The sequence below is a fragment of the Scyliorhinus torazame genome, chromosome 1 (assembly GCF_047496885.1).
Source record: "Scyliorhinus torazame isolate Kashiwa2021f chromosome 1, sScyTor2.1, whole genome shotgun sequence".
NCBI lineage: Eukaryota > Metazoa > Chordata > Chondrichthyes > Carcharhiniformes > Scyliorhinidae > Scyliorhinus > Scyliorhinus torazame.
The window spans coordinates 132849366-132866829 of NC_092707.1; the positions used below are offsets into that span (position 1 = coordinate 132849366).

The 17464-nt window shown below is 45.0% G+C and overlaps 1 protein-coding gene across 1 annotated transcript in view; it reads right to left on the reverse strand.

Moving 5' to 3' along the window:
• Positions 1–1195: 1195 nt before the first annotated feature.
• LOC140412899 (uncharacterized) overlaps positions 1196–17464 on the reverse strand; it is a 32964-nt gene continuing 16695 nt past the window's right edge. The window contains exons 5-6 of the mRNA XM_072500863.1: positions 3288–3377; positions 1196–2527 (exon numbers count right to left, since the gene is read on the reverse strand). Of these exons, the coding sequence (XP_072356964.1) occupies positions 1720–2527; positions 3288–3377 (898 nt within the window). The 3' untranslated portion in view covers positions 1196–1719. The remainder of the gene's footprint in view (positions 2528–3287; positions 3378–17464) is intronic.

The following is a 17464-nucleotide window of genomic DNA, read 5'->3' on the forward strand; positions in this document are numbered from 1 at the left end:
AGATTTCCCCATTATAAAACATTCCACATATTGTTCAAATTTGAAGTTTCTTTATTTTTACTTCTACCGTAAGCAAATTCACAATAGTTTATTATGTTACCGGAAAATACCAGTCACTTTTAATTTAGATTAAGGGCTTTCAATCTCCTGTGCGAATATTTTAATCTGACTGATGGTTTATCTACTTGCTGATATTACTGCTGCTACTGCAGATCTGAAATGGCAACTCAGTTTCTCTCTCCAAGGTGTTGCCAGACATGATGATCAGTTCCAGCATTTTATGTTTTTGCCAGTTTTGGTAATGGATTATTAGGCAGGGATCAACAAATTTAATTCACAAATGCCAAAACATCTGTCAGGGTGCACATTATGAAAACCAGGTTTAACTATTTTAATTCAAAATGCTGAACAAACAAACTTTGTATTTAGCATTATATTACTTTTAATAAAACATGCAGAGATAGTTTACTTATCAAGGTTTTGAAGTACTGTAATGGAGCTTGCCTTTTAGAAGCTGGCTTCAGTGATCATCACCTCATAATTAGGCAAGGGACTCGAGGGTTATTGGGGGTAGCTGGGAATGGAGAAACCGAGACACAAACAGACCATCTTGTGGAATGGTGGTGCAGGCTCAAGGGGCCGAAGAGCCTACATCTGCTCTTATTTAGTATGCTTATAGCAGCTTCATCGACACTCACAACTGTAAGCGAAATTAGATCCTACATGTGTTTACATTATTTGCTGTCCTTGAGGCAGTTGCCCAATTGGTGAATAAATCCAAAACATCCAAGTTATACTGGTATCAGCAACCTGAATTATATCAAAGTTGATGAGATTGCAATATAAATGCATGCCCCTGCACTCCCCACCTTAGGCTCCCCAAGGCTCCATAGCAAGCAATACTAGGTACTTTATTGCAGCCTTTTACATCAAGAATTACTACCCCCACCACCAACCCTCCTCAGAAAGGGAAAGTAACAATAAAACCTGGAATCAATTTGGGAAAAATGAGAAACCGAAGTTGAACATTCATTCAAGTGTACCTATTAAATGTTATGGTACTGAAACAAACTTTTAAATTGATAGGCTGCTTACAAAGTGTTGCATCACCTTTATTCCTGAGTTTAAGTAGTTTATTCATAGTCATCCATCTTACTGCATCTACTCATCCAAAGACAATGAATTATGCCAACAATGGATTCCAGGCAGACATTTATTTGCATTTTACTGAACCAAACAAAAAGCAACACACGTTAGCCAGCTGAAAATAATAAAAAGAGCAGAAACTCAGGCAAAGAGCTATATCTTTCTTCTCACAATGAAGGGAAAAATCTCTCTACATTCGGTTTACACTGCATTGGCAAAACTTTACAATTTGCTATATGTTTTGGCCATGAAGTCCACAACATCAGAAACGGATTTTAAAAAAATGATCAATACAGATGAATGTAACTTTTAAGACTTCATTATACATATCTGAAAACATCAGCACTGATGGGCACCATTACTCTGCACACAGCATACCTACCTAAGAGTCCTCCTGACAGTACAAGCCCATCATAAAATTTTAATTTAGCACTAAATACATCTTTTCTATTATGAAAAATGTACAGCATTTCAGTATCTATCGTTTGGATTATCTGTGGTACAGCGAACAACAGACCTGCCAGAAAAAAAAAATCCGTTAAAGTTTTCATAGAAAATGTAGAGAGGGGAAATTTAGGATTTTGAGCGCGACCTGGACCTGGAACGAGACACAGACCTCGAAGGTGAACCTGACTTTGAACGTGATCTGGCTTTGGTGATTGATTTGGATCTGGAACGAGATTTAGATTTGGCCTTCGATGTGGACCTTGACCTAGAACGAGATGTAGGACTTGATTTTGACTGTTCATTAGAGTCTGATTCCCCATCCACTTCTTCACCCTTAGTTTCTTTCTCAGCATTTGTTTTCCTCGCCTCTTCCTCCTTTTCCTTTGATTCTGATCTTGACCTAGATCTAGATTGTTCCTTGTCACCTTTTCTCTTCTTGCTCTTACTTTTAGTCTTGTTTTCACGTTTGCTACGTTTTTTGTTCTTCTCACTTTTGCTCCGACTCCTGCTTTTGCTCCTGCTCCTCTTCCTGCCTTTTTTTTCCTTGCTCTTGCTCCGACTTCTACTCTTACTCTTCTCTTTGCTCCTGCTCCTACTTTTGCTCTTACTATTATTCTTATCCTTCTCCTTCTCTTTGCTTCTACTTCTGCTAACACTTTTTTCTGCATCTTTACTCTTACTCCGACTTCTACTCTTTTCTTTACTAACACTCCTTTCTTTCTCCCCATTTTCATTTCTGTTCTCATTTTTTTCTTCTCCATTGTCGTCTTTAATCTGTTCAACACTCCTGCTCCTACTTTTCCCCTCACTTCCACTCCTGCTACTTGCTATGATTTTCTTCTCTTTACTTCTGCTCCTGCTCTTGTTTTTGTTCTTGCTCACACTGCGACTTTTGCTTCTGCTTCCACTTTTGCTCCTAGAGTGTGTGCCAGACCTGAAGAAAATGAATGGAAATGTTAAACATTTATTTAAAGAGGTGATCAAAAACAAGTATGCACAGTATCTAAAAATTAATGATCTATACAATAAATTTGTGACATGATTTATCTGCCCTAGCAGCATGACTTTCTAGAAAGGTTCAGTCAATAAAATGCATTTTGTCTCTATTGGTCATTTTTGATCAAGCAGTTCCTACGACCTATAAATGTAATCAATGAATGTTTAATGTACCAGATTGATGGTGCTAGAGTCAAAATTGAAACAGCCATTCAACAATTTCAGTGATTTATAGACACAACTCGGTACAAGTATGAGCTACCATTTCTTCCTCTCTATCTTAAATTCATTTTTTGTAAATGACCATTTCCCCATCATCATTACAACTGTCCTGTAATTTTCCACATTTTTCCAATGGTAAATTATTTGCTGTAGACAATTTCATAAAACATTTTAAAAAGGCTGAGACTTTAGGTTGAAATGGCCGAAAAAAATGTAATTGTCTTTTTCCAAGTTTTTACAGTTACCCTTTTGTAGAAAATTGATAACTCTATCTCAGTCAGTTTCAACAACAAGATGTTGTCTCCTTTGTGCCTCAAGATTGGTCCCTCAACTTCAAGTAGTGTTCAAGATTGGTCCCTCAACCTCAAGTAAAAGCAGTTTGGAAACAACAAATCCTAACCCAATACTTTGCCACGCACATAAACTGAAGTGAATACAAATGACTGAAGTAAAGTGAAGTGGTATTGTATACACACCGGGATTGAGATTGACTGCTCTTACTGCTTCCACTCTGGCTTCGACTCTTGTTATGAGAACGAGAACGATTTCTGCTTGGGGAACGAGACCTAGTTTGTTAAAAAGACAGAGAAGGGATAAAAAGCATGTAAATCAAATTTAGTAGAACAATAACTTCCATTTACATAGCACCTTTGATGTAGTAATGTTTTCCAAGATATGACTGGACAGGGATCCACAAGTGGAACCTGACGGAGGAAGTAAAAAAGGACCTGCAGAGATGGAACACACGACTTCTGGTGGTGGTCATGGTGTGAGTGGTCGCACATTTGGTGGCTCCCGCTCGTGGAGGACTTTTTGGACCTTTTACCCGACTAACGACAGAGCTGAGTGACTAAACGGTGCAGGAGGGGTGGAAGAAGAGAGTATCCCGGTGTATGGATTTGTGGACGAGAAGTGGTCGAAAAAGGAGGGAACAATTGTTGAAAGCTGGTGTGAAGCCTGCGGAGGGTCAGGGTCCGGGCCTGGCGGCCCAGTGGTTGACGGATCAGCCAGTGAGCTTCCACTATGAGAAATTTGCCCACCAGAGGAAGGAGAACTTGGGAGGACCTGGCCAGGGAAATGGATCTAATAGAAGCAGGGATCGACCACATGGAAATGAGGTTAGAGTTCCAGGGCTGGGCAATTCAGAAGATGGAGGCGGCGGTGGGGGAGCACAAGGAGTAGCTTGCCTCAATGGCTGCGGAGGGTTAATGTGAGATCAACAAAGGAGGCTCAGGAGAAGGTGGAGGACTTGGAGAATAGATCGCCCAGGCAGAACTTGAGGATCGTGGGCCTGCTGCAGGGCAGCAAGAGAGCGGACGGCGGCGCAAATGTCCGAGAAACTACCTGGAGGTGCACCGGGTGCTAATGAGGAAGCCACAAGTGAACAAGCCGCCGAGTGCGATGGTGGTGAACTGTACCGGTTCCTGGATAAGGATCGTATTTTGAGGAGGGCCAGGCAGACGAGGCACTGTACTTGGGAAGGCAGCCATCTGCGTGTCTATCGGGAGCTGGGTGCAGAGCTGGCCAAAAATGGGGTGAGCTTCAATAAGGTGAAGGCGGCCCTCTTTTAGAAGGGGTGAAGTTCGGCATGTTATACCCAGCGTGTTTGTGGGTAACATATGAAGGTCGGGATCTCCACTTTGGGTCGCCAGAGGAGGCGATGAAATTTGTTAGAGACAATGGATTGGCTTGAGAAGCAGGTCATTGAACAGTGGAGATGTTCCTGTTTTGTATTTTGGTATTCTTCTGGTTTATATGAACTACATTGGCACTGTATTTGGGGCCATTGCTCTGTTTTGGGTTTGTTTCGTTCTTGATGGGATGGTGAGTTGCTCTTTTCTTTGTGTTTGGTGGGGATTGTGAAGTTTGCACTGGGAGAATGACCGAGCGGGGGCGGGAGGGGAATCAGTGGGGGGTAGAATGCTAGGCGCAATGGGCGGGGCTAGTGGGCAAGCTAGCTCATGGAGGCACAGTGGGGGGTGAGCAGATGGTTAGTGTGTTGATGACGGTTGGGATTGTATTTTGTCATGGGGGTGGGGGGGGGGGGGGGGTGGGGGAAGAAGGCTGCTGACAGTGGAGGGGATGTTGAAAGGTGACAGGGTGAGTGTCGATGACGGTGGGCGCCCGGGGGCGGGACTGAGGTGTGGGACTTGGCTGAGGGCTTGCCCAGGAAGGGTTATGGATGATCGGCGGTGGGAGAGGGGAGTGTCACATCGAATGTGAGGGGATTGAATGGGCCAGTCAAGAGGACCCGTGTGAAAAGCTTAACGGCAGATGTGGCAATGCTACAGGAGACACACCTCAGGGTGGTGGATCAGATTAGACAGAGGAAGGGGTGGGTAGGGCAGCTGCTCCATTTGGGGCTAGATTCCAAAACAAGAGGAGTGGTGATTCTGATTAATAAGCGGGTAGCATTTGAAGTGGGAAGTATTGTGGCGGACTCAGAGGGCAAATACATTATGGTGAGCGGGAAGTTGGAGGGGATGCCGGTGAATATTTATGCACCGAACTGGGACGACGTAGAGTTTATGAGATGGATATTGGGGAAGATCCCAGATCTTGACTTGCATTGGCGGATTATGGGGGGGGGGGGGGGGGGGGGGGGGGGGCTTTAATACGGTTTTGGATCCAAGGCAGGATCGGTCGAGTCCGAGGACAGGGAGGGTGTCGGCGGCTGCGAAGGAACTAGTAGGATCCTAGCACACCAGCTAAGGAAGTGGGAGACGGCGAGGGAGATTGGGAAAGTGAAGGACAGAGGGGGGAATGCGATCTTGGACCCGGTGGGGGGGTGAACAGGGTGTTGAGGGACTTTTACAGTCGGTTATAGGAGTCGGAACCCCCAGCCGTGGTGGAGGGGATGAGGCGGATTTTGGAGGGATTAGAGTTTCTGATAGTGGAAGAAGAGCTGGTGGAGGGCCTAGCGGCCCCAATTGGGCTGGTTGAAATGGTGGAGGGGCTGGAGGCGATGCATTCGGGCATACCCCGAGGATGGATGGGTACCCAGTGGAGTTCTATAAAACGTTTTTGGGAGTGCTGGGGCCCCTGCTGGTAAGGGCGTTTAATGAGACTAGGGAGTGAGGGGTACTCGCTACGATGATGTCACAGGCCTCGATCTCCCTCATCCTGAAGTGGGATAAGGACCCGGAACACTGTGGGTTGTACAGGCCAATCTCCCTTCTAAATGTAGATGCCAAGCTATCTCGAGAATAGAGGACTGTGTGCCAGGGGTGATAGAGGAGGACCAGACGGGGTTTGTGAAGGAGAGGCATTTAGCAGCGAACATTAGAAGGCTGCTAAATGTGATTATGATGCCCTCCGAGAGAAAGGAGGTAGGGATGGTGGTTGCCATGGATGAGGAGAAGGCCTTTGACTGGGTGGAGTTATGGGAGGTCCTGGGGCGGTTTGGATTTGGGCAGGGTTTTGTGGACTGGGTCCGGTTGCTGTACCAGGCACCGACGGCGAGCTTGTGGACGAACCGATTGAGCTCAGATTATTTTAGGCTGCACCGGGGGATGAGGCAGGGATGTCCACTCTCCCCACTGTTGTTTGCCTTGGCCACAGAGCCACCGGCAATGGCGCTGAGTGTGTCAAAGGACTGGCAGGGGAAGGTATGGGGGACGGATGGACACAGGGTCTCGATATATGCGGACGACGTACCTTTGTATATTTCTGATCCGCTGGGGGAGATTGGAGAGATTATGGGGATCCTAGGGGAACTCGGCCGGTTTTCGAGGTACTAATTGAATATGGGCAAGAGTGAGGTCTTTGTGATTCAGGCGATGGGACAAGAGAGGAGATTGGGGGGGGGGTTGTCGTTTAAGGTGGTGGGAGGGAGCTTTCGGTATTTGGGCATCCAGGTGGCGCAGGAATGGGAGCAACTGCACAAGCTAAATTTGAGCTCGGTTTGTGGAACAGATGAAGGGAGACTTCAGAAGGTGGGATACGTTCCCGTTGTCACTGGCGGGGAGGGTGCAGGCGGTAAAGGTGGCGGTTCTCCCGAGGTTTTTGTTTCTATTTCAGTGCCTGCCAATTTTTATTCCCAAGGCCTTATTTAAGAGGATGAATGCGGTGATCTCTGGGTTTGTGTGGGCGGGTAAAACCCCACGAGTAAAGAAGGCGCTGCAGGGGAGGGGTCGAGCGGACTGGCCGTACCAAATTTCAGAAAATACTACCAGGCAGCGAACATCGCAATGGTTAGGAAGTGGGTCGTTGGGGAGGCGGTGGGTGTGGGAGCGGGTGGAGGTGGCCTCATGGATGGGTACAAGTTTGTGGGCACTGGTAACGACACCTCTGCTGTTCTCGCCGGCTCGGTACTCCACAGGCCCGGTGGTAGTGGCTGCCTTGAGGGTGTGAGGACAGTGGTGGAAGCAGATGGAGTGGAGGGGAGCGTCATAGAATGGCAGGGAACCTCGATAGGGGAGGTAAAGCAAAAATGGAAGGAAGAGTTGGGCAATGAGTTAGGGACGGGGTTGTTGGAGAATGCCTCGAGTTGGGAGAATGCCTTGAGTAGGGTTAATGCCTCCTCGCCGTGTGCCAGGCGTAGCCTGAAACAATTCAAGGTGGTCCACAGGGCGCATATGACTGTGACCCGTATGAGCAGGTTCTTTGAAGGAGTGAAGGACAGGTGTCGGCAGTATGTGGGAGGGCCCGCAAATCATGTCCACATATTTTGGCCATGTCCGAAGCTTTGGGGATTTTGGCAAAGATTTGCCGATGTCATGTCCACGGTGTTGAAGGCACGGGTGGTTCCAAGTCCAGAGGTGGTAGTTTCTGGTGTGTCGGAAGACCCGGGAGCTAGAGAGGCTCATATTTTGGGCTTTACCTCCCTGGTAGCTCGGAGATGGATCTTGTTGGCTTGGAGGGACTCGGAACACCTGAAATCGGGGGTATGGGTCAGTGACATGGCTGGGTTTCTCAGGCTTGAGAAGATCAAGTTTGCCCTGAGAGTATCGATGCTAGGGTTCGCCCGGAGGTAGCAGCCGTTTATCGACTTCTTTGGGGAAAATTAAGCTGTCAGCAGATGGGTGGCCGCGGGGGGGGGGGGGGGAAGAGAGAGAGAGAGAGAGAGAGAGAGAGAGAGAGAGAGAGAGACAGAGAGACAGAGAGACAGAGTGAAGGGAAAGCAGGAGGGGCTGGATGAGAAAGGAAAGTTAGTGGGAAAGGGAGATTGGATAACTACGTGTGTAAGCCCAGTGATACTAAAAGGAATCAAACGGGAAGTAAAAACATAAATGGAAAGCAAAGCAGCAGGTTCTTACATGAAGAAATGGGTTGTGCGATAAGGAAAATAAGGAGAAAAGTTAAAAGGAAAAATAACTTAGGAGAGGTTACTGATAGAGGTGTTAAGATTCAAAACGGAGGTGTAAAAGCCAACATAAGGGCACTTTAGCTCAGGCATTGTCAAACCCGGGGGCGGGACCCGCGGGTGGGTCGTGGGCGGATGTCGTGAGGGTCGCGGAGCCGCCCATCGCGGTGTTCCCAATCGCGCAAATCTGCGCGCAACAGCCGCGTGTTAATAACGCCGGCTGCAAGCAGCCTTCAAAATGGCCGCTAACATGTAAAAAGATGCGCCACATTGCGTGTGCGTGCCAGATCATCGGTGCGCGTACGCAAAACTATGCGCATGCGCGCCAATGATCGGGCACGCATACACAGTGCAGCCGCTTATTTTTTTAAACGGCCGCAGCTTTTTGTTTTACAAGTTTGGGGCGGTTTTATTCATTTATTTCATTTTTACAAGGTTCGGGGGGGGGGGGGGGGGGGGGGGGGGGGGTTTATTTGATAAAATTTTATAGGAAAAAAAATGCAGAACTTTGGACAGATGGAGACTTCATACATTCCGACACCGGATGGCTTCACCTTCATCCAATAGGTTACATAAGAACTAGGAACAGGAGTAGGCCATCTGGCCCCTCGAGCCTGCTCCGCCATTTAATGAGATCATGGCTGATCTTTGTGGACTCAGCTCCACTCTCCGGCCCGTACACCATATCCCCGAATCCCTTTATCCTTTAGAAAGGTATCTATCTTTTTCTTAAAAACGTTTAAAGAAGGAGCCTCAACTGCTTCACTGGGCAAGGAATTCCAGAGATTCACAACCCTTTGGGTGAAGAAGTTCCTCCTACACTCCGTCCTAAATCTACTTCCCCTTATTTTGAGGCTATGCCCCCTGGTTCTGCTTTCCCCGAGCAGTGGAAACAACCTGCCCGCATCTATCCTATCTATTCCCTTCATAATTTTATATGTCTCAATAAGATCCCCCCGCATCCTTCTAAACTCCAATGAGTACAGTACCGGTCTACTCAACCTCTCGTCATAATCTAATCCTCTCAACTCTGGGATCAACCTAGTGAATCTCCTCTGCACTCCCTCCAGTGCCAATATGTCCTTTCTCAGGTAAGGAGACCAAAACTGAACACAATACTCCAGATGTGGCCTCACCAACGCCCTATACATGGGAGGAGCATGTACGAGAGCCAAAGGGACCCAAAACCATTTCCTCAATTTTTGTCAGCAGCAAACAAGGTAAGAAAAAATGGTGGGCCAGGCAAGTCGGCTGGCATGGGTCGTGAAGATCGGCCGGGTTGGGTCCCGAAGGTTGGCCGGTTGGTAAAAATGGGTTCCCGGGAAAATAGTTTGAAGAACACTGCTTTAGCTGAATGCTCGTAGTATTTGGAATAAGGTAAATGAGTTGATGCCGCAAATCATCGTGAATGACTATGATTTAGTGGCCATTACCGAAACATGGTTAAAGGATGGTCATGACTGGGAGTTAAACATCCAAGGTATCAAACTATTCGGAAGGACAGAGTGGATGGTGAGGGAGGTGGTGTAGCTCTGTTATTTAAGGATGACATCCGGGCGATAGTGAGGGATGACATCGGTGCTGGGAAGGATAAGGTTGAATCCATTTGGGTGGAAATCAGGAATAGTAAAGCTAAAAAAGTCACTGATAGGAGTAGTCCATAGGCCACATAATAGTGACATTACGGTGGGGCGGGCAATAAACAAAGAAACAGATGATGCATGTAGAAATGGTACAGCAGTTACCATAGGAGATTTTAATCTACATGTCGATTGGTTTAACCAGGTTGTTCAAGGCAGCCTTGAGGAGGAGTTTATAGAATGTATCCACGATAGTTTCCTCAAACAATATGTAATGGAACCTACGAGGGAACAGGCGGTCCTAGATCTGGTTCTGTGTAATGAGACAGGATTTATTCATGATCTCATAGTTAGGGATCCTCTCGGAAGGAGCGATCACAATATGGTGGAATTTAAAATACAGATGGAGGGTGAGAAGGTAAAATCAAACACTCATGTTTTATGCTTAATCAAAGGAGATTACAATGGGATGAGAGAAGAGCTGACTAAGGTAGACTGGGAGCAAATACTTTATGGTGAAACAGTTGGGGAACAGTGGAAATCTTGCAAGCGATTTTTCAGTGCTCAGCAAAAGTTCATACTAACAAAAAGGATGGTAGAAAGAGGGAAAATCGACCGTGGATATCTAAGGAAATAAGGGAGAGTATCAAAATGAAGGAAAAAGCAAACAAGGTGGCAAAGATTAGTGGGAGACTAGAGGATTGGGAAATCTTTAGGGTGTGTGGAAGGGAAATTAATGAGTTGCCAACTTAGAAGCATGCTGGGAAATGCTTGACTATATAGTTTAACACTGCTTTTGAACGGAAATAAGTAGGTCAGGTAACATAAACAAAATGCTGCTTAATATTTTGATCTTGGCCTTATTATAACACATTGTCCTCCGAAAGATAACAAAATGTGTACTTGAGTTGTTTGTAGCCAAGGACAAGAACATACGTACTACGTATTTCATCTTGCGTACTTTCCAAGGTATATTTAATATAAACATGGATGTTTACTTCACGCTGGTATTTCAGATATGCTTTCTTGGGTCGAATCTCAAGAGTGGTGCGCTGGCTATGCAGCCGGAACGTTCTCTCTCCACAAATATTTTTGTATAAATAAAGTTCCTTAAATCGAATCTCGAGGAATTTGTCTTTATTATAATTTCCACGACAAATTGGAGTAGTAGTTGCAGTTTCCCAAATTTAACGGGACGTGAACCCTGAAAAGAATCTATAAATAGGACTCTCTCAGCTGAAAGGGAGAGAGCCATAGCGCAACCCCAGCTGAAGGGGGGGGGGGGGGGGGCACTCGGCAGCCTTAATTACTGGCCGGTGATTCATGCTAGGATGAGTTAGCTTAATTAATAAATTAACGATAGCTGCATAGAGACTAAAATTTAAAAAAAAGACTTTGAGGTTCGTGAAAGGATAAACACACTGTGCTCTCTGTAGTATTTGTAAATGATTTCCGCGGTCGTTGTTATTGTTATATACATGTTCTGAAGTATTTTGCAGAAGGAACGATGAGCAATAAACTCGATGCCCCCTCACAGGTCGCCCCGAAGCCTTGGTAAAGACATCCGGAACGAGAAAGGAGGTGAACTCCTTAAAGAAAACAGATAAGGGAGTCAAAATGATTAAGAAAATGAAAAGAAACAATCGTAAAGCAATGGAATGAGGTAGGAAAACCTATATGTCCCCCATAGAAATCTAATGAAGCTGACCCCCTCTCGGAAAAAAAAACAGGGGAGTAAAAGTAAATAGAAGATTAAGGTTAAAGCGTAACAGATGGATTTCTGTCGAAAAAGGAATTCAGATTTGTCTGTAGCTGTCAGATAAGGCTAACGGTTAACTGATATTTGTGAGCTGTGAGAATCTGTGTGTTTTGGTTAACCAATTAATTTTAGTCAAAGCATGAAGTGCTAAGTGGGTTGTATTTTTTATCGTCTGTCATTGTGAGTCCGAGATTATAACTGAAGTGATTTGTGTTGAGATTTCTCTAATGCACTGAAACATTGGAAATTAAAATTAGTTTAAAAGAAAGAAAATGCCTTTACGAATAAAAGTAATTGAATATGAATAAGTTTTTAGATTACGTGAAAAGACATAAATGGCATCATTCCAAGTCCTCCGCCCCCTTAGGTTCTGCATGAAACATTAACCATTTCAGGAGACAGTTGACCTTTTCTGAATTGACAAAGAAAAATATACGTCTCTAAAAATAGCTAATGCCTATAAAATCAATCATTGGAAATTGACTTAAATATGTGGTATTTATATCCCCCTCCCAGGGATGTTCTGCTGCTTCTGAAATACTCTTATGTTGCATCTTGGCCAGCATTGAAGGATGGGATTGCAGTCCCATCCGGCATAAATGGGGGCTGGGTCCCCAATAATGATAATCATTTGAATGAAAGAAATAAGTCCCTCAAACACTGGTTAGCAAATAGAGGGAAAGAGGCTATCATGCAAGGGGCCAAGAAGGATGTACCCCACCTAGCAACACCTGACCCGATTAGGTAGACAAGACACTCTGCAAATTAGGAGCGGTAATACATTGCATTGATAATGGAATGTTTATAGAGCTGTCTCAAATACAGGGATTGTTTAGCACAGGGCTAAATCGCTGGCTTTGAAAGCAGACCAAGGCAGGCCAGCAGCACGATTCAATTCCCGTAACAGCCTCCCCGAACAGGCGCCGGAATGTGGCGACTTGGGGCTTTTCACAGTAACTTCATTGAAGCCTACTTGTGACAATAAGCGATTTTCATTTTCATTCAATACGAGCTCACCAGCTGCAAAATTTAATAACTTCTGAGCCTGCGCCCGATCGCTCTGTGCCTGTGTTGCTGAACATTAACCCTCATAGTACCACTGTTAAAATAAAAAGTGCAGGAAATCTTACAAAAGGTTAATGACCCTTGATTGACAGCTATTAAAACACCTGATAAGAGTCCAGCCGAGAGGATATCGTGACCCATGCATGGCTTGGTATGCTCGTGAGGATGAGCATGCATACAATTTACAAATGCAAAGTCACTTAGGAAAGCAGGCCTCATTGCATATCACTTCTTTTTATTTTTTGGTGTTGTGGGATTCGGAATGTTAGTACAGTTGACCCATAGTCTGAGGGATCTTTTTAGGATGGGTTTAGCTTCAGAACCCCACTTACCATTGGCCGTAAGACATCCCGCTAAGGCAAAGCAAATAGGAGAAGTGATCAAAGAGGCCAAAGGAAAAAAGTAATACATGGGATTTATATTGAAATAGACGGACAAAATTGCCTGATAGCATTTTATGGCAAACAGGAGGGCAGAGTGACCTGGAAAGAGGAACAATGACCCGCTACATTTGAAGACAACAATAACCCAAAAGAGCCATCATTTACTCCCTTCAATCCTGGCCCATCTATGGGCCCCACATAAAAATCATGTTGGAAAAGTACATTCTGCCTCAGCGCATGGGGTGCAGTTACAGAAGAACGTTGCCCTGCCCTGCTTAAAACTATACAGGTTGGCACCGGAAGCAGAAAAAGGGATAGAGGGAGTGCTCAATGCACTATTACAGCAAGGTGTGCTGAAGAGCACACAAAGCCCCTGTAACACCTGTATACTCCCCATTCCAAAGGTAGGAAGACCCAACGAGTGGTGGTTTGGACAGGATCTCAGAACCATCAATAAAATTGTTACACTATTGCTCCATTGGCGCCGGACACAAATGTGATTTTGTCTTCTATACCACCAACAACGGATACTTTCTCAGCCTCTTTCTCCATACTATTGCACCCGGAAAGTGAATATCTATTTGCTTTACGGAATCAACAGTATTAAAAGAGACTTGGACGAGTGCCAGTTGTCTGCAGGCTCAACATTCCCTCAATATGATGATGATTTACTGATAGCCTCAGAGGGAGAGCTAGTTTGTCAACAGAACTTTTGTTATTATCACATCTGGCAGAAAGAGGGCATAGGGTCTCAATGGACAAACTGCAATTCTGTCAGGAGACAGTTCAGTATTTGGGATTTCAGCTGCAGCAAGGACAGCAGAGGCTTGGGTCTGAAAGAGTACAGGCTGTAGCAAGGGTTGCAACTCCTCGCATGGAAAAGGAAACCCTTACCTCCCTCGGCATGGTGGGCTATTGCAGGCAGTGGATACCGGACTATAGAGAGATGGACGCAGTACTGCACAAGGCTACCCTACAGGACGCCCCTTCAGTTGTTACCTGGATCCCAGAGAGGGAGCAAGCATTTCATAATTTGAAACAAGCCATGATTAGCGCCCCTGCCTTGGGACTTCCTAATTTCAACAATCCCTTTACTCTTTATGTGAAGGAAGCAGGAGGATTTGCAACAGGGGTCCTGGTGCAAGAGCATGGAGGGAAAAGACCACTTGCCTATTACTCGGTGGTCCTATGCGCAGTGGCAAAGGGTATGCCAAGTTGCTTAAGAGCAGTAGCAGCCACGGCGGCCATAGTAAAGAAAATCAGTACCCCTTGTACTCAACCACCCTTGTACAGTATTGGTTCCTCACTCTGTTTTGCTGCTGCTTAATTCATCCGCAACGCAGCATTTTACTGCGGCTCGACGCACTGGGTACGAAGTAATCCTCTCTAAAACCAACTTTACCTACAAGCAAGCGCCAGCTGTCAACCCTGCTACACTCTTGCCCACGCCATCGGAAGCAGAACATCCATATGATCATGAGTGTTTACAATTGGTTGAAGCCACCACAACCCCTCGACCTGATTTATTGAGTCACCCACGAGAAAATCCAGACATCATCTTTTTCATCGATGGGTCTGCAAATGATATGACTCTCCTGGCCGGCTATGCAATAGTAACGCCATTCAAGATAGTGGAAGCTTTTGCTCTGCCTTCGGGAACGCCTGCTCAAGCGGCCAAATAGTTTGCCCTAACTAAAGCATGTATTCTAGCTCAAAATAAAACAGTCAATATTAATACTGATTCCGATCCGCTTTTGGGGTAATACATGATTTTGGCCAATTATGGAAAAACAGGGGATTCATAACTTCCTCTGACCAACCTATTAAACATGCTAAATTGGTTTTAAATTTACTAGCTGCTGTTCAGCTGACCAGCAAGATAGCCATTTTGAAGTGTGAAGCGCATACTACTTCAGACGATGAAGTCTCATGCGGCAATAGATTTGCTGATGAAATGGCAAAGGAAGTGGCTCTCAAACAGCAGCCACAACTGCAAGCAGCTGCAGTTGAACTTGCGTCCACCATAACAGAACCAAAGTTAAAGCAGGCACAGGAGCAAGCCTCCCAACAGGAGCATCGCACTTGGCTAAAAGCGGGTTGCTATCAAGACAATCATCAAATCTGGATCCACCCAGATACCCGCGCAGTATGCCCCAGAAGTCTGTTTTTGCCGCTATGTCGCCTTGCCCATGGGCAGGCTCATGTGGGCAAAGGAGGAATGATACATGCCATATGTCAACAATGGTATGCTTGAGGTATTACGGCAACAATTGAAAAAGAAGCATGCACATTTGTGATTTATCAGAGGAATAGTCGGTGATGGTGGACATGTTTTCACAGTGGGTAGAGGCTTTTCCAACCAAAAAAGATGATGCTAGAACAGTGGTAAATATTCTGTTAAAGGAAATAATACCTAGGTTTGGATACCAATGGTATTAACAGTGACAGGGGAACTCATTTCACTTGCAAATTGACCAAAGCCCTAACAGAAGCCATGGGATTTGATTGGAAATTGCATATCCCATATCAGCCACAATCCTCAGGAATGGTGGAAAGGGCGGATGGAATAATTAAAATGCAGTTCCGAAAGTGTGTCAACAAAATGGGCTGCTATGGCCAGATGCCATACCCATAGAGACATCGTATTACGCTTTTAACGCCGTATGAGATATTAATGGAATGACCCATGAGAACTGGAACTAAACCCCCAATGACTCCAGCGGCAGTAGCCTTAATATGGGCAGATGAGGCATCACTAAAATATGCCTAGGCCATGTGTGAAACCGCTCAACAAAAAATACATGAAAAGGTGCGAATGGCTCAGATGCATCCAAAAGAGGGAAATACACACCCTTTAAACCTGGAGATCAAGTATATGTGAAAGCACCAAACAAAGATTTTTTTCTCCCAGGTGGAAAGGACCCTACCAAGTGCCGCTAACAACCCGAACAGTCATTAAAGTAAAATAAAAGCCAGATGGGATCCATGCAACTCGGTGTAAACTACATCGTATGGAACTTTGAGAGTACTAGCGAAACGCTGACCTGAAGAGAATGACGGCGCTACTGTTCTTATGTATTATCATATTAATCCAACATCATGTAGAGGGTAAACTGCATATTAACACATTAATATACATGTCCCACTCATACGCAGAGAGGGTAAATAAATTCAATTGTTGGGTTTGTACACATTCCCAGATGCTCGGGGGAGGGCTTCCCTGTGCGACATATCCCATTCACCAGTAAAGACATAGCAGAATGGTCTCTAAGACAAAATAGTACAGGATGTGGTGAAGATACACAGAATATGTTAGATTGGAGATCAGTTTGATACAATATGAATAGGTTTGAGGAATGGTGATGGCCTAGGTTTAATGTAACCCATCAACCGCCCTGGTTGATCCTTCCCAATTATACTGGAGTCCCAAAAGGAAGTATATGCTTTAAGAATCATAAAACTTATGGGACCCACTCAGTAGGCACGAGTCAGTGTGATCAGACCTTGAATTGGCAACCCCTATGTTCCACCTTACAGCTAAAGGACTATTCATCTTTGATTGGTCAGGAGTTGAAAATCAAACTCGTGGAGGCTCCTGGGAAGGGGATCCGATTAGACTAATGATGACTGATAGTAAAGGAAACCTGACCGGATATAACGGCACGTATTTTATCTGATAGGGTGCTAAAAGAGATGGCTAGGGAAATTGCAAATGCACTAGTGATAATTTACCAAAATTCACTAGACTGTGGGGTGGTCCCAGCGGATTGGAAATTAGCAAACGTGACACCACTGATTAAAAAAGGAGGTAGGCAGAAAGCGGGTAATTATAGGCCAGTTAGCTTAACTTTGGTAGACGGAAAGATGCTGGAATCTATCATCAAGGAAGAAATAGCAAGGCATCTGGATGGAAATTGTCCCATTATACAGACGCAGCATGGGTTCATAAAGGGCAGGTCGTGCCTAATTAATTTAGTGGAATTTTTTGAGGACACTACCAGTGCGGTAGACAACGGGGAGCCAATGGATGTGGTATGTCTGGATTTCCAGAAAGATTTTAACAAAGTGCCACACAAAAGGTTGCTGCATAAGATAAAGATGCATGGCGTTAAGGTTAAAGTAGTAGCATGGATAGAGGATTGGTTAATTAATAGAAAGCAAAGAGTGGGGATTAATGGGTGTTTCTCTGGTTGGCAGTCAGTAGCTAGTGGTGTCCCTCAGGGATCAGTGTTGGGCCCACAATTGTTCACAATTTACATAGATGATTTGGAGTTGGGGACCAAGTGCAATGTGTCCAAGTTTGTAGACGACAATAAGATGAGTGGTAAAGCAAAAAGTGCAGAGGATACTGGAAGTCTGCGGAGGGATTTGGATAGTTTAAGTGAATGGGCAAGGGTCTGGCAGATGGAATACAATGTTGACAAATGTGAGTTATCCATTTTGGTAGGAATAACAGCAAAAGGGATTATTATTTAAATGATAAAATATTAAAACATGCTGCTGTGCAGAGGGACCTGGGTGTCCTAGTGCATGAGTTGCAAAAAGTTGGTTACAGCTGCAA